Genomic DNA, 16,154 nt, shown 5'->3' with positions numbered 1-16,154 from the left:
TGCTGGAAGCCAAGTAAGTAATTCTAGCTATGAATCTAATGAATTTGATTTACAAAAGGCGTTTCTTGAATTACTTGATGAATTTGAAACATTGAATGCTGCTTATAAAAATATGAAAAAGGAATTTAAAGAATTGAAATGGAAATATGAAAATGCATTAGATGAGGAAGTCATATTAAGAAACAAAGTTAGTAATCTTGAAACAAAATTGTCTGAATCTAATTCAAATGAAAAACCTGTTGAGTGTTTATCTTGTAAAAGTCATATGTTTAACATTGACATACTTGAAAATTTACTTTCTAAAGCAACCAAGTCTGTCTCACATGTTTTTAGAAGGAGCAATGTTAGAAATAAAGAAGTGCATCATAAAAAGTCTAAAGTTAAGAGAACTCGTAGAGTTTGGGTTGAAAAAGGAACAACTGTAAAAACCAAACTGCATGGTGTTTGTTGCTTCTATTGTATGAAAAAAGGACATACTTCAAATAAATGTAGTATCAAACATTTTGATGTTCCTGATGGAAAATGTGCTTGGATTCCCATTATAAAGTAATTTGTCTCTAACCCTGAGGACCCAAATGAGATTATGGGCACCAAACCTCTCTTGGATGGTTTTGCAGGTTAAGTTCTCAAAAAGAGAGGAGAGATCCATGGTATTATGCTTTCGGAAATAATGATCTAAGAGCAGGAAGTGAATCCATCAAATGGCATTCAAAGCCTTGGTTCGAACTCCATGTGATTGAGCTAAGTGTTGTTTGAACTGTGTTATTGCACTTTGTTCTGGTTATCTTTCTAATTTTCCATTATTTGATTATTGTTATATTCATTTAAATGAGTTGGTTGATAGATTTTCATTGGCATTTTTAGATAATTAAGTTATTTGATGATTGAATTGGCATTTCCGTTTCAAAGATGTTTTCTGTGGAGATCTATTTATATGCATGCCATATGAGCTATGATTTGCTCCACATAAAGCTTGATTACAAACTGTGAAAATCACTGTAGAATAGTCTTTAAAAGCAGTTGTCAAAACTACATTTCCTTGTTTGAGTCAATTTTCCAGTTTTAAATTCTGGTTTGCCAATATTTCATGGATAAAATCCATTGAACCAAGATAAACAATGTTATTGAATTAAATCTGATTACTGCATATTGATGTTTTAATTTTTATATATGTTGTTTTATATGCAGAGTTGAATTCATTGGGTTGAACAGATTGGGATATGAGAGTGCATGAATCATAGCTGTTGTTTTGAAAGTTGTAAATTGTGTTGTCAAAGTTAGTTTTTTGAACTGATTGTGCTAGCTGAAATGCTTTCATATCAAACCTGTAGCAGCTGTGATAATTTCCATTTAAGCTACTGTTGCATTCATTTTAGTTTATAAATTGATTGCTTAATCATTGATATCTTAATTGTTTGAAAAATGGTTGTTGATTTCGTGGGTTAATTGAGTATGCTAAAAGTTAAATTTGAATTACATATTTAAGGGGGTATCTTTACTTTATGAACTTAGAAGAGAGGTTGGAGTGTTAGACATATCTTAGAATCAAAATCTATGCAAATTTTTGCATTTTTCGTAAACTTAACGCTTCATAATCGATTATCATCAAGTCATAATCGATTATTCATGCATTAAAATCAATTCTGGAAAATCTTGAGCAGATAATCGATTATCATTATGCATAATCGATTATCATGCAATTCTGGGCAGTAATTATTGAACTGATAATCGATTATCACAAGCCATAATCGATTATCACGCTGACATGTTCAAAAATAGAGTCGTTGGAGCATCCCATAACGGCTATAAACGACCATAAACGGCTAGTTTGTCCATTCTTCTTATAATGTAATATTTATTTTCATAAATAAAATGATCTCTTGATTATATGCATCCTTTGATTAATTGAGGGGGAGATCATATTTAGGGGGAGCCTTCAACATCCGATCTTTTTGCTTCTGATCAAAAAGGGGGAGAAGAATAATACAAGGGGAGAAGTATAAATTATTACAGGTATTGCTAACCTTGTTGTTGTTTGTTAGCTTGTATGTTTTGCAGGTAAGCCAAACTTGCTTTTAAAATTGAATTTTTGATCATCATCAAAAAGGGGGAGATTGTTACCAATAAGGAGTATTGGTAAATCTTGAAGAAATTTGTTTTGATGATGCTACAAGAAGTTTTAGTTGAAGAAGATATTAGAATTAGTTAAAAGCAATTTGTAGAAATTAAATGTAGTAGGAAATTCTTGTAAACCTTGTAAACTTGCATTTTTAACTGCAATAATCGATTATGGAATGGCAATAATCGATTATCACAAAGTCATACAGGAATAATCGATTATCTCTTCATATAATCGATTATCACATTTTGAAAACCCTGTAACGGACTTGAATAATCGATTATCACTTACAATAATCGATTATTCATGGCAGTTGGGAGCTAACCTTTGGCATTCAGTGTACTTGGCTATATATTTTGATTTGGAGAAATAAAAAAAAAAAAATGTTGTTGAACAGAAGCTCTAGCAGAATACTGTTTGTCAGAGGAAGTTCTCAGAAGCTATAGTTCAAGTTCCCTTGCTTGGTCTCGTGAACAGGAGAGGCTCGCGTTTCGTGTGTCGATTGTCGGAGCAAGCTCTCTTCGAGTTAGCAAGGTGCTCTGCCTGGTCTCGTGAATAGGAGAAGCTCGCGTTTCGTTTGTCGATAGTCGGAGCGGTTCTCTTCGAGTTGGCAGAGTGTTCTTCTTCCGGTTCGTTCGTCGAAGGAAGGTTTATTTATCTGCTTTATTAACTATTTGTTGTAATCTGTTAAACCATTTTTAGTGAAAAAGGTTAATCACTATAAATAGTGATTAACGACTGGACGTAGAATCTTTTGATTCGAACCAGGATAAAAATTCTGTGTTGTTCTTCTTATTCCCTGCACTCATTTTATTTTACGTATATCAACTGTTTGATAAATTTTCTCAAAGAAAATTATTTTTACTAAAAGGACCAAATTAATTTTAATTGTGATCGAACACGCTTTCCACTCTCTTTCAAGTTTTTAATTCCGCTGTGCGACTCTATAACGGTACCGATTGTTCCAACAGGTTCCTTGCTGAATGGTCGACCGCTCGGTCCTTAGCTGACCGAGTGATCATAAAATACACACACTAAATCAATTTAGGTTTAAACCCTCAGTTGGTCCTCGTATTTATATGGAAATCTCAAATGGGTCATCGTTTTTTTTTCGGTCTCAATTGGGTCATATTTTTTGTAAAAATGAGCAAATTTTACCCTAACCGTTAAGTTGTTCCAAACGATGTTAAATTAGGTTGAGATGTATTTTTTGCATTGATGGCGTGACATTATGCATTTAATTGAATTTAATTGAATGGGTGATGTGTTTTAAAATCATCAAATCTCCGTGGCTACAATGTTTTTTCTTCCTCCAACCACTGATCACCTTTCACCTCTTCCGCTCCTCTGCCCAAGCTCCTTCGTTCCCACTCCTACCTTCAAACCCTCACTGAGGTGCTTGGACTAAACTTGAGGTGACATCCAGCTATCTTCACGCACCCAACAGCAGCGTCAACCCACGTGGACAGCAAGTGTCACGGTCTTGGTCCAAGGCAGCAACAACGGAGGGTAGCGTCAAAAAGAAAAAAAAAAGGGCTTTTGGCTGGAAAAAAAGAGCACGCAGCAGACGCCAGGAAAAAAAAACAATTCATTTCTCCATTTATGAAGAGCACACGGACGAGGTGATGAGTGAGCAGTCCAACAAGGATTGGGAAAGAAAGGGGTAATTGAAAGAGAAGGGTCCAGCCGCCACTGGGGGGCTTCACGGGTGTTTTCATTTTTTTTGGAGAAAAGCATGGATTGAGTAGAAGAGTGCACGGCGTCTGGGAGGCATCTTCTTCATTTTAAGGGTTGCTCCAGCTGCCACGGATAAGAGGATTACATTCGGAAGAAAGACAGATACATCATAGAAACTGCATCAGTTGACAGCCTAGAGCATCCCCGACCAACATCGAAGGCGGAAGTAGAAGGCCAGACATCGGCGATGGCGGCAGAATCCTTGTGCGTCCACGGGAGGAGTCTCTTGGAGGAATCCTTGTCCGAACAACGGCGTTTCTGTTCCAGATTGGGGTTTCTGTTCTCACATGACGACAGCGTTTTTGAGAGGGAGAAAGGGTGTGTCTGGGGAGTGAGGGTTAGAGGGTGGGAGTGGGAAGAAAACAACTTGGGCGGAGGAGCGAAAAAGATGAAAGGTGATCAGTGATTGGAGGAAGAAGAAGCACTGTAGCCACGGAGATCTGATGATTTTAAAACACATCACCCGTTCAATTAAATTCAATTAAATGCATAATGCCATGTCATCAAAGCAAAAAATACAACTCAACCTAATTTAACGCCGTTTGGAACAACTTAACGGTTAGGGTAAAATTGGCTCATTTTTACAAAAAATATGACCCACTTGACACCGAAAAAAAAACGATGACCCATTTGAGATTCCCATATAAATACGAGGACCAACCGAGGGTTTAAACCATTAATTTAATACACATACAAACACCAAACTTACATCACAAACTCAATTAAATAGCTTTCTTTACCTCACAAAACCTACTAAGACTTTATAAACACAGAATTAGTTTCCCTTACCTGATTGAAAGCTCCAACAACTCTAAGAGACCAACAACCACTCTCTTAGTTCAGAGAACTTTATCCACATATACAGATCATGAAATCATGATCGGGATACATGGTTAAAACCACTAATCAATAGGGAACACACTATAAAGCTAAGAAGACACAAGCAACCAAAGATTGCTCACATGTATGGAATAACAATACAACTCACGAAAAGAGTATAAATTAACTTACTCTTTTGAGGAAACTAATCGGAAGATGAAGATCTTGCTACCATGATCACCTAAACACTTCTTGATCTTCAAAGAAATGACTCAGCGGTTAGACCTCGAACAGAAAAGTGAATGGAAATTCAAAAAAATAAGTTCTAGAAAAATGATTTGTGTTTTAAATAATGAGACCCGTAACGAAATTTTTATTTACACTTTTAATTATTTTAATATTAAAATAACATAGTCTCATTATTTAAATACCATATCAACTCTTAAAGACTAAATTTTTTAAGTTATTACAAAATAAATATATATATAATTTAAAATTATGTAAATATTTGCTATATACTATAATTTAATTTATAAATTTGAATTATTTTTTGAGAAAAAATCTTAATAGAGAGATGTAGATACACGCAATCATTCTATTAAGATATTTTTCACCAAAAGATATCGGTCCGTTTTTCTTTTCTCATTCTACTGTGGATATAGCACAACTCTATGAAAAAAAATTCAAAGAACAATGATACTTTAATTTCAATTTTTTTTTCACACTCATTTAACATTTTCTCTCACTACTTTTTCACCTTTTTTTAAAAAGTAAAAACATAACTTTTTGTTAAAATCATTTTATTTCTATAAAAATTATTAAATGGTAATAGTCAAAGAATTTTTTTTCAATTACAAATAAAACACATTTATAACAACAAATAATAATGCAATTATATAAAAACTTATAATTTACAAAAATTGAAGGAATTATACAACAACAAAAATTCACAAAAAGTCTTAACAAAAATTAATTATTATATATTCACACACAAAAATAAAATATTATATTGTACACAAAAATAAAATATTATAAAATCTATAAAATATATATTAAAGAACCTTAGTATTATTATGGTTGAACCTGTAAAAAAATCAGGAACACTTATCTATTACTTTCAGTCAAATCTATAAAATAATTAGTAAATTTTGGATTCAAATAAAATATATAGGTCACTTAGCACCATACAATTTTGATTGCAATATATCTTTCTTTTCTTAAGTATTTATATTTTTAAATTTAAGATTTGGGTGAATCTGATTTTGATATTCTACACTAAAAGATAGATTATTTTAGTATTTTAAATTGGAAAATATATATTTATGCTTCTTATTATTAAATTAGAAACATTAAAATAATTTGTAAAATTATCTTTAGTTCAAAAGACTGTAAAAAACAGTATTTTCAAATTCAAGAAACTAAAAATAGCTTTTACAAATTTGAAAATATAATATAATAGAGTAAACAACTTTTTGTCATTAATATGTTGTGGGACCCTATTTTCGTCATTGTGCATGAGAGTGAGAGAACATTCTAGTCCCTCAAACACAACCATATTACCCTGGAAAGTTCCGGATACTTTGCTGCTAAACTCAAAAAACAAAACGACAACGTTTCTTCTGGTTCAGTCTACTAATAAAAATGTCGAGAGGGAGGTAGAACACTCCAGAACCTGTTTGTTTCACGCATGTTCTCATTTCTATATAAACCTCTTCCATTTCTTCTGCCTTCAACGATTTATTTCTCTGCGAGTCGTTCTTATAACTTGTGCATTCTGCTCTGTGCAATTCGCTCATTTTCCTTCTTGCGTTTCCTTCTCTGATTAATCGGTGATTCTTTGCGGTTATCATCTGATATTCAATGGCGGACGCGGAAACCTTCGCTTTCCAGGCTGAGATCAACCAACTTCTGAGCCTCATCATCAACACATTCTACAGCAACAAAGAGATTTTCTTGCGAGAACTCATCAGCAACTCTTCTGATGTAAGCCTCTTAAATCCTTCACTCTTGGTTTCAGAATTTTCATTGAATGAATGAAATCTCATCAACTATGTATAATAAATCTGTGAATTACGTGTTCTGAATGGACGTTATATAGGTTGTATTTTGTTGTTCTTACATTGCTCGTTTTTTAGATTAAATTGTTTGTATGATAATGTATGTTACTAGTGTAATGAAAAAGTATACCTTGGAATTTTGTTGGAACAATTTTTTTTAGATTAGTTGTAGATTTAAGATAATGAATTGTAAATGTCATGGGTACTGTGTCATTAGAGATATTCGTCATCTGGCTATTATGAATCATCCAGATATTTTGCAATAATTTCAACATTGTGACATAGAGATTCTTAATTCTTTTGGTTACTTCTTTAACTGTTTGAAATATTTTATTTAGAGACTCTTGGTTTTGAACAATTTACTTGTCCGTGTAAATTACATGGTTTCAATCATTATAGTTATAGTGATACGTTAACAGTTATACATTGCATCATTGAACAAACGAAATGAAAATGCAGGAATGTTAATGTTAGTTTTTTAACCCTAAATTTTTGAATATAACGGTGTTTGATTTATTTCATTTTTGTTCAAATGTAGGCTTTGGATAAGATTCGATTCGAGAGTTTAACCGATAAGAGCAAGCTCGATGCTCAGCCAGAACTCTTCATTCGACTCGTGCCCGACAAGGCCAACAACACCCTTTCCATTATTGACAGTGGCATTGGAATGACTAAAGCAGGTAATACATCAGTAATGCATGAGATGGAATGAATGTGTTCGGAGTTTCGAATGTTGATTTGGAAGGAATTTTTGTTGACCATGCTTTTATGTTGTATTGTTTGTAGACTTGGTGAACAACCTGGGTACCATTGCGAGGTCTGGGACCAAGGAATTCATGGAGGCGCTGCAGGCTGGTGCTGATGTAAGCATGATTGGACAGTTCGGTGTGGGGTTCTACTCTGCATACCTTGTCGCGGAGAAAGTCATTGTTACCACAAAGCATAATGACGATGAACAGCACATTTGGGAATCTCAGGCTGGTGGCTCTTTCACTGTTACTAGGGACACTGAGGGCGAGCAACTCGGAAGAGGAACTAAGATTACTCTCTTCCTCAAGGAAGATCAGGTACTGTTAATTTATCAATCTGAACCCATTTTGGTGTTCAGAAACTGGATTTTTTATGTTGCTTTGGTTTATATTACTCGTGTTCTGACTGATTAACCTCTTTGATTGTCAACAGTTGGAGTACTTGGAGGAAAGGAGGATCAAGGATCTTGTAAAGAAGCACTCTGAATTCATTAGCTATCCTATCTACCTCTGGACGGAGAAGACAACCGAGAAAGAAATTAGCGATGACGAAGATGATGAGCCCAAGAAGGAGGAAGAAGGGGATATCGAGGATGTAGACGAGGAAAAGGAGAAAGATTCTAAGAAAAAGAAGAAGATCAAGGAGGTTTCTCACGAGTGGCAACTGATCAACAAGCAGAAGCCAATTTGGCTGCGGAAGCCAGAAGAGATCACGAAAGATGAGTACGCTTCTTTCTACAAGAGCCTGACCAACGACTGGGAGGAGCACTTGGCTGTGAAGCATTTCTCTGTGGAGGGCCAGCTTGAGTTCAAGGCCATTCTCTTCGTTCCAAAGAGAGCACCCTTTGATCTGTTTGACACGAGGAAAAAGATGAACAATATCAAGCTTTACGTCAGGAGGGTGTTCATCATGGACAACTGTGAAGAGCTCATTCCTGAGTACCTTGGATTTGTGAAAGGTGTTGTTGACTCCGATGACTTGCCCCTCAACATCTCTCGTGAGATGTTGCAACAGAACAAGATCTTGAAGGTGATCAGAAAGAATCTTGTGAAGAAGTGTATTGAGATGTTCAACGAAATTGCAGAGAACAAGGAAGACTACAATAAGTTCTATGATGCTTTTTCAAAGAACTTGAAACTGGGTATCCACGAGGATAGCCAGAACAGGTCCAAATTGGCTGACTTGCTGAGGTACCACTCAACAAAAAGTGGCGATGAAATGACAAGCTTGAAGGATTACGTTACGAGAATGAAGGAGGGACAGAAGGACATTTACTATATCACTGGAGAGAGCAAAAAGGCTGTGGAGAATTCACCCTTCTTGGAGAGACTGAAGAAGAAGGGCTATGAAGTTCTGTACATGGTGGATGCTATTGATGAGTATGCAGTCGGACAACTAAAGGAGTATGATGGGAAGAAATTGGTTTCAGCTACAAAGGAGGGGTTGAAACTGGATGATGAAACTGAGGAAGAGAAGAAGAAGAAAGAAGAGAAGAAGAAATCCTTTGAGGAGCTCTGCAAGGTCATCAAGGACATTCTGGGAGACAAAGTGGAGAAGGTTGTTGTCTCGGACAGGATTGTTGATTCCCCTTGCTGTTTGGTTACTGGTGAGTATGGATGGACCGCAAACATGGAAAGAATTATGAAGGCTCAGGCTCTGAGAGACAGCAGCATGAGTGGCTACATGTCTAGCAAGAAGACCATGGAAATCAACCCTGACAATGGTATAATGGAGGAGTTGAGGAAGAGAGCTGAAGCTGATAAGAATGACAAGTCTGTGAAGGACCTTGTGTTGCTTCTGTTTGAGACAGCCCTTTTGACTTCAGGTTTCAGCCTTGATGATCCAAACACATTTGCTTCGAGGATTCACAGGATGTTGAAGCTGGGTCTGAGCATTGATGAAGATGAGACTGGTGGCGATGATGTTGACATGCCCCCATTGGAAGAGGAAGGTGCTGAGGAGAGCAAGATGGAAGAAGTGGACTAAATGCTTGTTTTTTATAATTTTATGTTCAGTTATGGTCTCGCGTCTGTTTGTCTGTCTGTCAATGGTGGATGACGAAATTTTTCTGTGTCTAGCTTCATAGGTTTTTAGTTTTGTAATGAGAGAATGTGTCTGTTCTGTGATGCGAAAATGTGTCTGTCTGTTGCATCTATCTTACTTTGTCAAATCTAAGATACATCAATTAAAGAAAGGAACCGTGTTTTTGCTAACCTATCTTACGCCACTTTTCTGCATCACTGTCTCCTACTTGGTTTGCTTCCTTCATTAAGTAATACTATTCTACCTTTCTATGTTTAGGTTTGTGGGTGAGTGGGGAGGGTATAGCATGCAGATTTGACAAACTTTTCTGTTATTTTTGTGTTGTTATCTGCAACTGCTTGCTTTCAATCCTTTGATTTCTATCCTTTGAATGGAAATGTTTTAACTTTAAACAACATTGGACACTCAAATACATAAATCAATAATTGTGGAAAAGTAAATATTAAACGGTGTTTCTTTTTATTGGGTCTTAGTTTAATTGACTAGTACAGTTGACATTTAAATTTGTCGAGTATTCGTAGTTCTTAGGATATTTTATTTTGAATCCTGATGCATTAAGAAAGAGAATAGTTAAGCAGGACTATCTGCCATTTCAAGTAATTTGTTAATAAGTATTTTAGGGTTATTGTGTTGAAGTAAATTGAAAGTTAAGTACAAAACTTCTCAACTTTGGTTAAATACTTCTATCTCACTCTAGAGTCAAGTTATATAAGAAGACAAGTAAATTTTTGCAAGGAGATTTTAGAAAATTAACCTTTTTTGTCATTTTATGGTATTGCAACTTTAATTTATATTAATTATTTTCTTTTTTTAATGGAGTTTTAAGCTTATCATAACTCAGGATACTTTGTTCTTTTAATATTTAAAATATTTATACTTTTCAGTTAAGTTTAGTTTTTATTTCATTTTTTTAATTTTACTTTTAAAATTCTATGATTAGAATAAAATTATATTAATGATAAAAAAATTATTTATTTTGATAGTTATTATTATTATTATTAATATAGGTGACTATTATTGTTAAGACCGAGAAAAAATCAGATGTGGAAGATAGGTAGGTGCATGTGATTGGGCTGATCGGTTTTTGACGGTAGTATATAATTGAGTTTTTCAAAAATTTCGTACACTCTTTTGCATGCACTCATTCTCTTCAAACCTTCTGAATTCTTCTTTTTCTCCTTTTCTCTTTACAATCCTCTTCCTTCTTTTTACAAATTCTCACTTTCTTCTGATGTTAAGGGCTCCACTTTGCAACGCCTGAGTCTTTCTGGTGTTAAGGACTCCACTTTGCACCGATCAAGTTATTGTTTTGACCTGGTAAGTTTATCCTCTTCTTAGAATGTTTGTTTTTCGGCACATGCAAACCAAGTTTCTGGTTGCATGAGTTTATTATCTCTTTCTATTAAATTCTGATCACATTTCTGGTCTTGTGGTTGGTATATTTTCACAAATCAATGAACTTTAGGTTTCTAAGACTTTTGGTGGTGAGCAAATTTCTGTACTGAAAGATCTCTGTCCAATTAAAGAGGTAAGAGAAGTTAGTAATTTAATTATGTTTTATGTGGTTGTGGTTGGAATCTCTGTTTGAACGTTTAAATGTATGAACAATTGTATGTTTGATTGAATTGTATACAATATTATGTGTTTGGAAGAAATATGTGTAGTAGTTGTGAAGTTCTGCAAGTTTTGTAGAAAATCGAACGATCGGTATAGAACGCTTGGTCTGTTCATGTAATCAGGCTTAATGGTATTAGGTTCCGTAGTGTTAATCTGGCTAAGTGTTGTTCGGTTTAATGTTGACGTTTAGTTTTAAAAGTATTCATTTTTTATCTCGACAGTCTCATGGTGGGTATTATCATTTGCTACTAGTCGTAATAGGTTTAGCGTTCGTTATTAATAGTACTCGGTTTATATTGGTGCTCGGTCTTAACTGAGTTCTACTTTTGTGGATCCTTAGTTAATGACCGATCAGTCTTGTATTGATATTCAGGTAAATATAGCAGTCGGTCTAGACATAACATTTGAGTATAAGCAGCGTTCGGTCTATCATAGGTTTTAATTGTTATTGACCGCTCGATCATGTACTGTCTTGGTAGTGCTCGGTATTGTACTAGCGCTCGTTCTTGGTAAGTGCTCGGTTTTGTACTAGCATTTATGGTAGTGTTAGGGATCGATATTATTGGGTTGTGTGGTCTCTTATGAGCGCTCGTTCTTATACTAATGCTCAATATCGTATTTGTTCTAAGTTAATAGTGTTCGGCCTAAGCCAATATTGTTCGACTCCTGTTTGGGTCTTACTATTTAAATGACCATCCGGTCATGTTCTCATTTGGGGATTGTTTTACCGTCTGGTCTGGTCCATAAGATTTGTTGATCTTCCGTTCGATCGTACTCGAAATTTGTGTTGTTGACGTTTAGTTTTCTGTTATGAATGAATATTTGGTCTTTAAATGATATTATCACTGTTTGACTTTGATGGGTTGAGATAGTTGTATTGATCTACTGAGTATGGGAAATTGTATTGATATTTCAAACAAGGCATATGTTTCAAGTAATGTGGAAGAGAATTCCAAGGAATAATGTCTCAGTGAAAAATGTATTGAAGTGGTAAATGTCTCAAGTGAAAAGTGTATCAAAGTGGTATTATAGTATGAATATGGATATGAAATTCACGGAGTTCATCCCGATATTCTGATGATTACCAATTCTCAAGTAGAGATGGGTAAGGCATTGTGTGAGAATGACAGGAGGTCCTAGCCCATAGGTTCTTGGGTGAGTTGTAACGGACTAACCTCGGGTGGAAGCTGGTGGTTTTCCAGTTACTACACCACCCAAGTGCATGAACGGCCTCAGGTTACATATTTATACAATCCGGATGGTCAAGTCAGGTGTACGGTTTAAGCATGAAGTATAGTGTTCATTTGTATATGTATATACGTATTGTTTTGGGAGGTTGCAGTATTCAGTTATGCATTGGTTGTACTTGTACGAATTGTATGTATGTTTGCATAAGTAAATTACATTAGCTTACCCTTATTTCCTGTTTTGTCCATGTTCCTGTTCGGTTTTTCCCTTGCGATGATCACCTCTTGGGTGTGATCAGAGGATGTGGAGTGTACACTGGAGTATGAGTTAGAGAGCGAGAATCCTGCAGTTTAAAATATGACCGTTCAGTCATATTACTGTTTTTAGTTTTTGAGTTGAACGGTTGAATTTTGTAATACTGAATTACCGATCGGTTAAGTTTATAACTTTGGGATTGTGTAGAACTTCTTTAAAGTTTTAAATTTTATGGTTATTTTAATCTTATTATAACATCTTTAAGTGTCTTACAATATTATTATATGATAACTTCTTTATATGGTTTATGCTATATATTTTGAGATGTTACAGTTATTCAAAATATTTTAACTAAAATAATAAATGTTGGTTATTCATAGTTATATAATATATTTTTTTATATTAATAAGTAAAAATAACCGTAAAAAATTTATTAAAAAATATAAAAAATTAATGAGAGATTTTAGTAAAAAGGATCTAAACTTATGAGAATTTAAATTTTAGTTAAATTCAATCAAATATAAAATAACTAGCTTCATTTCTAGCTTTTCATTGTATTAGGAATTAAAGAAAATACAAGTTTCAAACTCTTTAAAATTAAAAGAAATTTGATAAGTATTTAAACAAACTAACATTGTATCCTAATTTTATAAAACATATGGATAGTTTTATTATTGTGAAAGATTAGTAGTCGACATTTTTTATATCTTTTGTAAATGATTAAATTATGGTGAAAGAGTAACAATTAACATTTTTTTATACTTTTCTTCACAACGTCCTTTTGAATTTAATGAAGATGTATTCAATTCAAAGAACATTATGTTTTACCATCCAGCAAAAAGCATAAATAAACATTAAATAAGGAAAAATTTTAAAACTTAATTTAGGGTGAATATGTTGCCTATCATTTTTTTTTTCAAAAACAAATATAATAATGATTCTCAATATCAGAATATAAGGTAAAAAACATTATATTTTCAAAATACTAAAATTAATCATATTTTCTAGATTCTAAAATTCTTACGAAATTTACTAATTTTATTTGTATAACATCCTAAATTTAGTAATATAAAACTACTAAACTGAACATTACATGTATAATGATAGAACAACAACAACTATAAATTTGATGAATACAAAAAATTTCACCTGAAAAACAAAATAACTACCTATACTATAAGTTTCACTTCCGACCTTCAGCTGCTCCAATTGAAAAGACTGCATCCTTAAGCTCATACCATTAAGGTGATCATCGCAAAAGAGAAACAACATACAAAGACATACCACAAAAAAACAAGGGTAAGCTAGAGTATCAAAAGATTTTACATACTATTTAAAACAATAACAATATACATGCATATTATGAATCAAACAACACATTAACTTGTCCAATCCACTTGAAACACTTTTTACTATCCGGATAGATGCATTGATATCGGACTCATGGGGAACCTACACCCGTGTATGGTGGAGCAACCTAGCTCAGAAATAATAATAACCACATCCTCACCCACCACCAATAATACCCTACACCAAGGTTAATCTGTCAAACATTTATGGCCTTAACCAATGATCATAGACTAGGACCTCCTGCTACTCTCCACGACATAATCACCCATCTCTACATGAAATGAGGTTATTGAGAGTGTCAGGATCATTCCCCAATCTAGAAGCCCCTACATCAATACATAACACCACATAACCAACTTAGGATATTCCTACTTGGAATTCCTTTCTCACATGGTACTTGAAATTCACACCTCACACATAACTTGAACATCATCACCACACCACCTCTTTGATCATAAAATCTCATACATATTTATACATCATTCACAATGAATAGAAATGTAACTCTACTTCATAAGAAAATAAGAAAAGAAAGAATAAGACACCCTCTGAACTAGTCGCTCAACGACCAAGCTCGCTGAGCGACCACAGAGTCCTCTCGCTCAACGACCACACTCGCTGAGCGAATACAAAGATAGTGATCCCAGACCTCAACCCACTCGCTTAGCGACCCTCTCGCTGTGCGAGATCAGAGACAGTGGTCTAGACTCCCAACTCACTCGCTTAGCGACCCAGTCCGTTGAGCAAAAACCCTGAAACAGTGACCCAGACCTCATGTCCTCTCGCTGAGCAACTATACTCACTCAACGAGTCTGCATAATTCTGCAACACGAAAATTGTAGAATTATCACCCTAAACCACTCTTGACCAAATGAATATATTTTTCCCAACTTCTAATCCTCCTAGATCATGTTATATACTCAATTATACTTAACTAAGTGTGTCTAAACCTTTCTAAACTTATATTTAACAAATGACTACAAGATCTCAACCAAAAACTCAACTTAGAGACTCAAATTGAATTCTACCACTTGTGGCACACAATTTCAAGCAACTTAGGAACTCAAACAAGTCCCAAATGACTTACTAAGACTTCTCAAACTGACCATTTGCACACAGAACCCCTAACTCACATTTTCACTAGTTCACTTCCTCCATTTGAGTTCTAAACCACGTTGAACTCTACACAAACACCACCACTCACTCCAAACAAAATTCTCTACCATATAAAGTGTTGAACATGACCCCAAACCAGATCATAAACAACTCCAACTTCATCCCATCAGTTTACCAACCATTTCTCACCATTTCACTACCTTAAACTATATTTTAGACTAAATAACCAACAACCAAAATTACTCTTTTTTCTTGTAACAGTTCAATTAGCACAATTCACTTCATCAACGTCATAAACATACACACAACATATTACACCTATTTGCAACATCCATCAACATTCAAAGCATGAATTTCACCCAATTACTTAAATTATTACTAACACTAAACAACGTTTTTCCAGCTAAACAGTTTAATCCTCATATACCATCAACTCACACCACATACTTCAATTAAAACAATTATCTAGCTTTCCTTACCTGAACAGCTCAAGATCCTCTAAACGCTCCGTCGATTACTTGCGGCAGAAGGAATTTCTAGAAAACCTACAATTTTACCGATTGATGATATGAAACCAACCTTAAAATCACCAACTAACCAAGAATTAAGGAAGAAGATTACTTGATACATGCAAAACGGAATCGTCGTGCATGATCAAAAACCCTAGAAACTAAGGAAAATGGGTTTTTTACTTACTTGCTCTAGTTAACAAATTGATCGATTGAAGAGATAGTCTTCGATGCCAGGATCACATAGACACCTCCTGATCATCGAACATATGACTTGAGATCAAGAACTCTTAGAAAAAAGTTAGAGAGAGCTAAGTGAAAACGTTTTAAAGAGATAAAGTGTTCTTAAAATAATGAGACGAACTTAAAAAATTCTATTAATAATAAAATACTCGATCACATTATTTTAATACACTTACCTAGTATTCTATTTTTTAGGTTTTTACAATTTGAGTGCATAGAGTTCAAAAATACAAAAGTGGAACTTTTTACTTATAGACGTAGAAGGGTTAAAAAATCATTAAAAAAAGTGTTAAAAAAAATAATCAATGCGGCGGTATATTCAGCTTTACATAACCAAAATTCTGAGTATAA

At 34.3% G+C, this 16,154-nt stretch overlaps 1 protein-coding gene across 1 annotated transcript; it reads left to right on the top strand.

Annotated features, from left to right (window-relative positions):
• Nucleotides 1-6,346: 6,346 nt before the first annotated feature.
• LOC108346010 (heat shock protein 83) lies at nucleotides 6,347-9,695 on the top strand. The gene is made up of 4 exons (XM_017584923.2): nucleotides 6,347-6,658; nucleotides 7,271-7,412; nucleotides 7,519-7,799; nucleotides 7,915-9,695. Exons 1-4 carry the CDS (start codon nucleotides 6,536-6,538, stop codon nucleotides 9,466-9,468), a joined length of 2,100 nt encoding a protein of 699 aa, XP_017440412.1. The 5' UTR covers nucleotides 6,347-6,535; the 3' UTR covers nucleotides 9,469-9,695.
• The last annotated feature ends 6,459 nt before the right edge of the window (nucleotides 9,696-16,154 follow it).

This window comes from Vigna angularis, chromosome 8, assembly GCF_016808095.1.
Source record: "Vigna angularis cultivar LongXiaoDou No.4 chromosome 8, ASM1680809v1, whole genome shotgun sequence".
NCBI classification, from domain to species: domain Eukaryota; kingdom Viridiplantae; phylum Streptophyta; class Magnoliopsida; order Fabales; family Fabaceae; genus Vigna; species Vigna angularis.
Note: the sequence above shows the minus strand (reverse complement) of the source record. Positions and strands in the feature narration are given on the sequence as shown.

Bases quoted from the DNA above. Each gene is read 5' to 3' on its own strand.
- LOC108346010 (XM_017584923.2), top strand. From the start codon at position 6,536: ATGGCGGACGCGGAAACCTTCGCTTTCCAGGCTGAGATCAACCAACTT. The intron at 6,659-7,270 runs GTAAGCCTCTTA...GTTCAAATGTAG, and splicing joins TCATCAGCAACTCTTCTGAT to GCTTTGGATAAGATTCGATT. The intron at 7,800-7,914 runs GTACTGTTAATT...GATTGTCAACAG, and splicing joins TCTTCCTCAAGGAAGATCAG to TTGGAGTACTTGGAGGAAAG.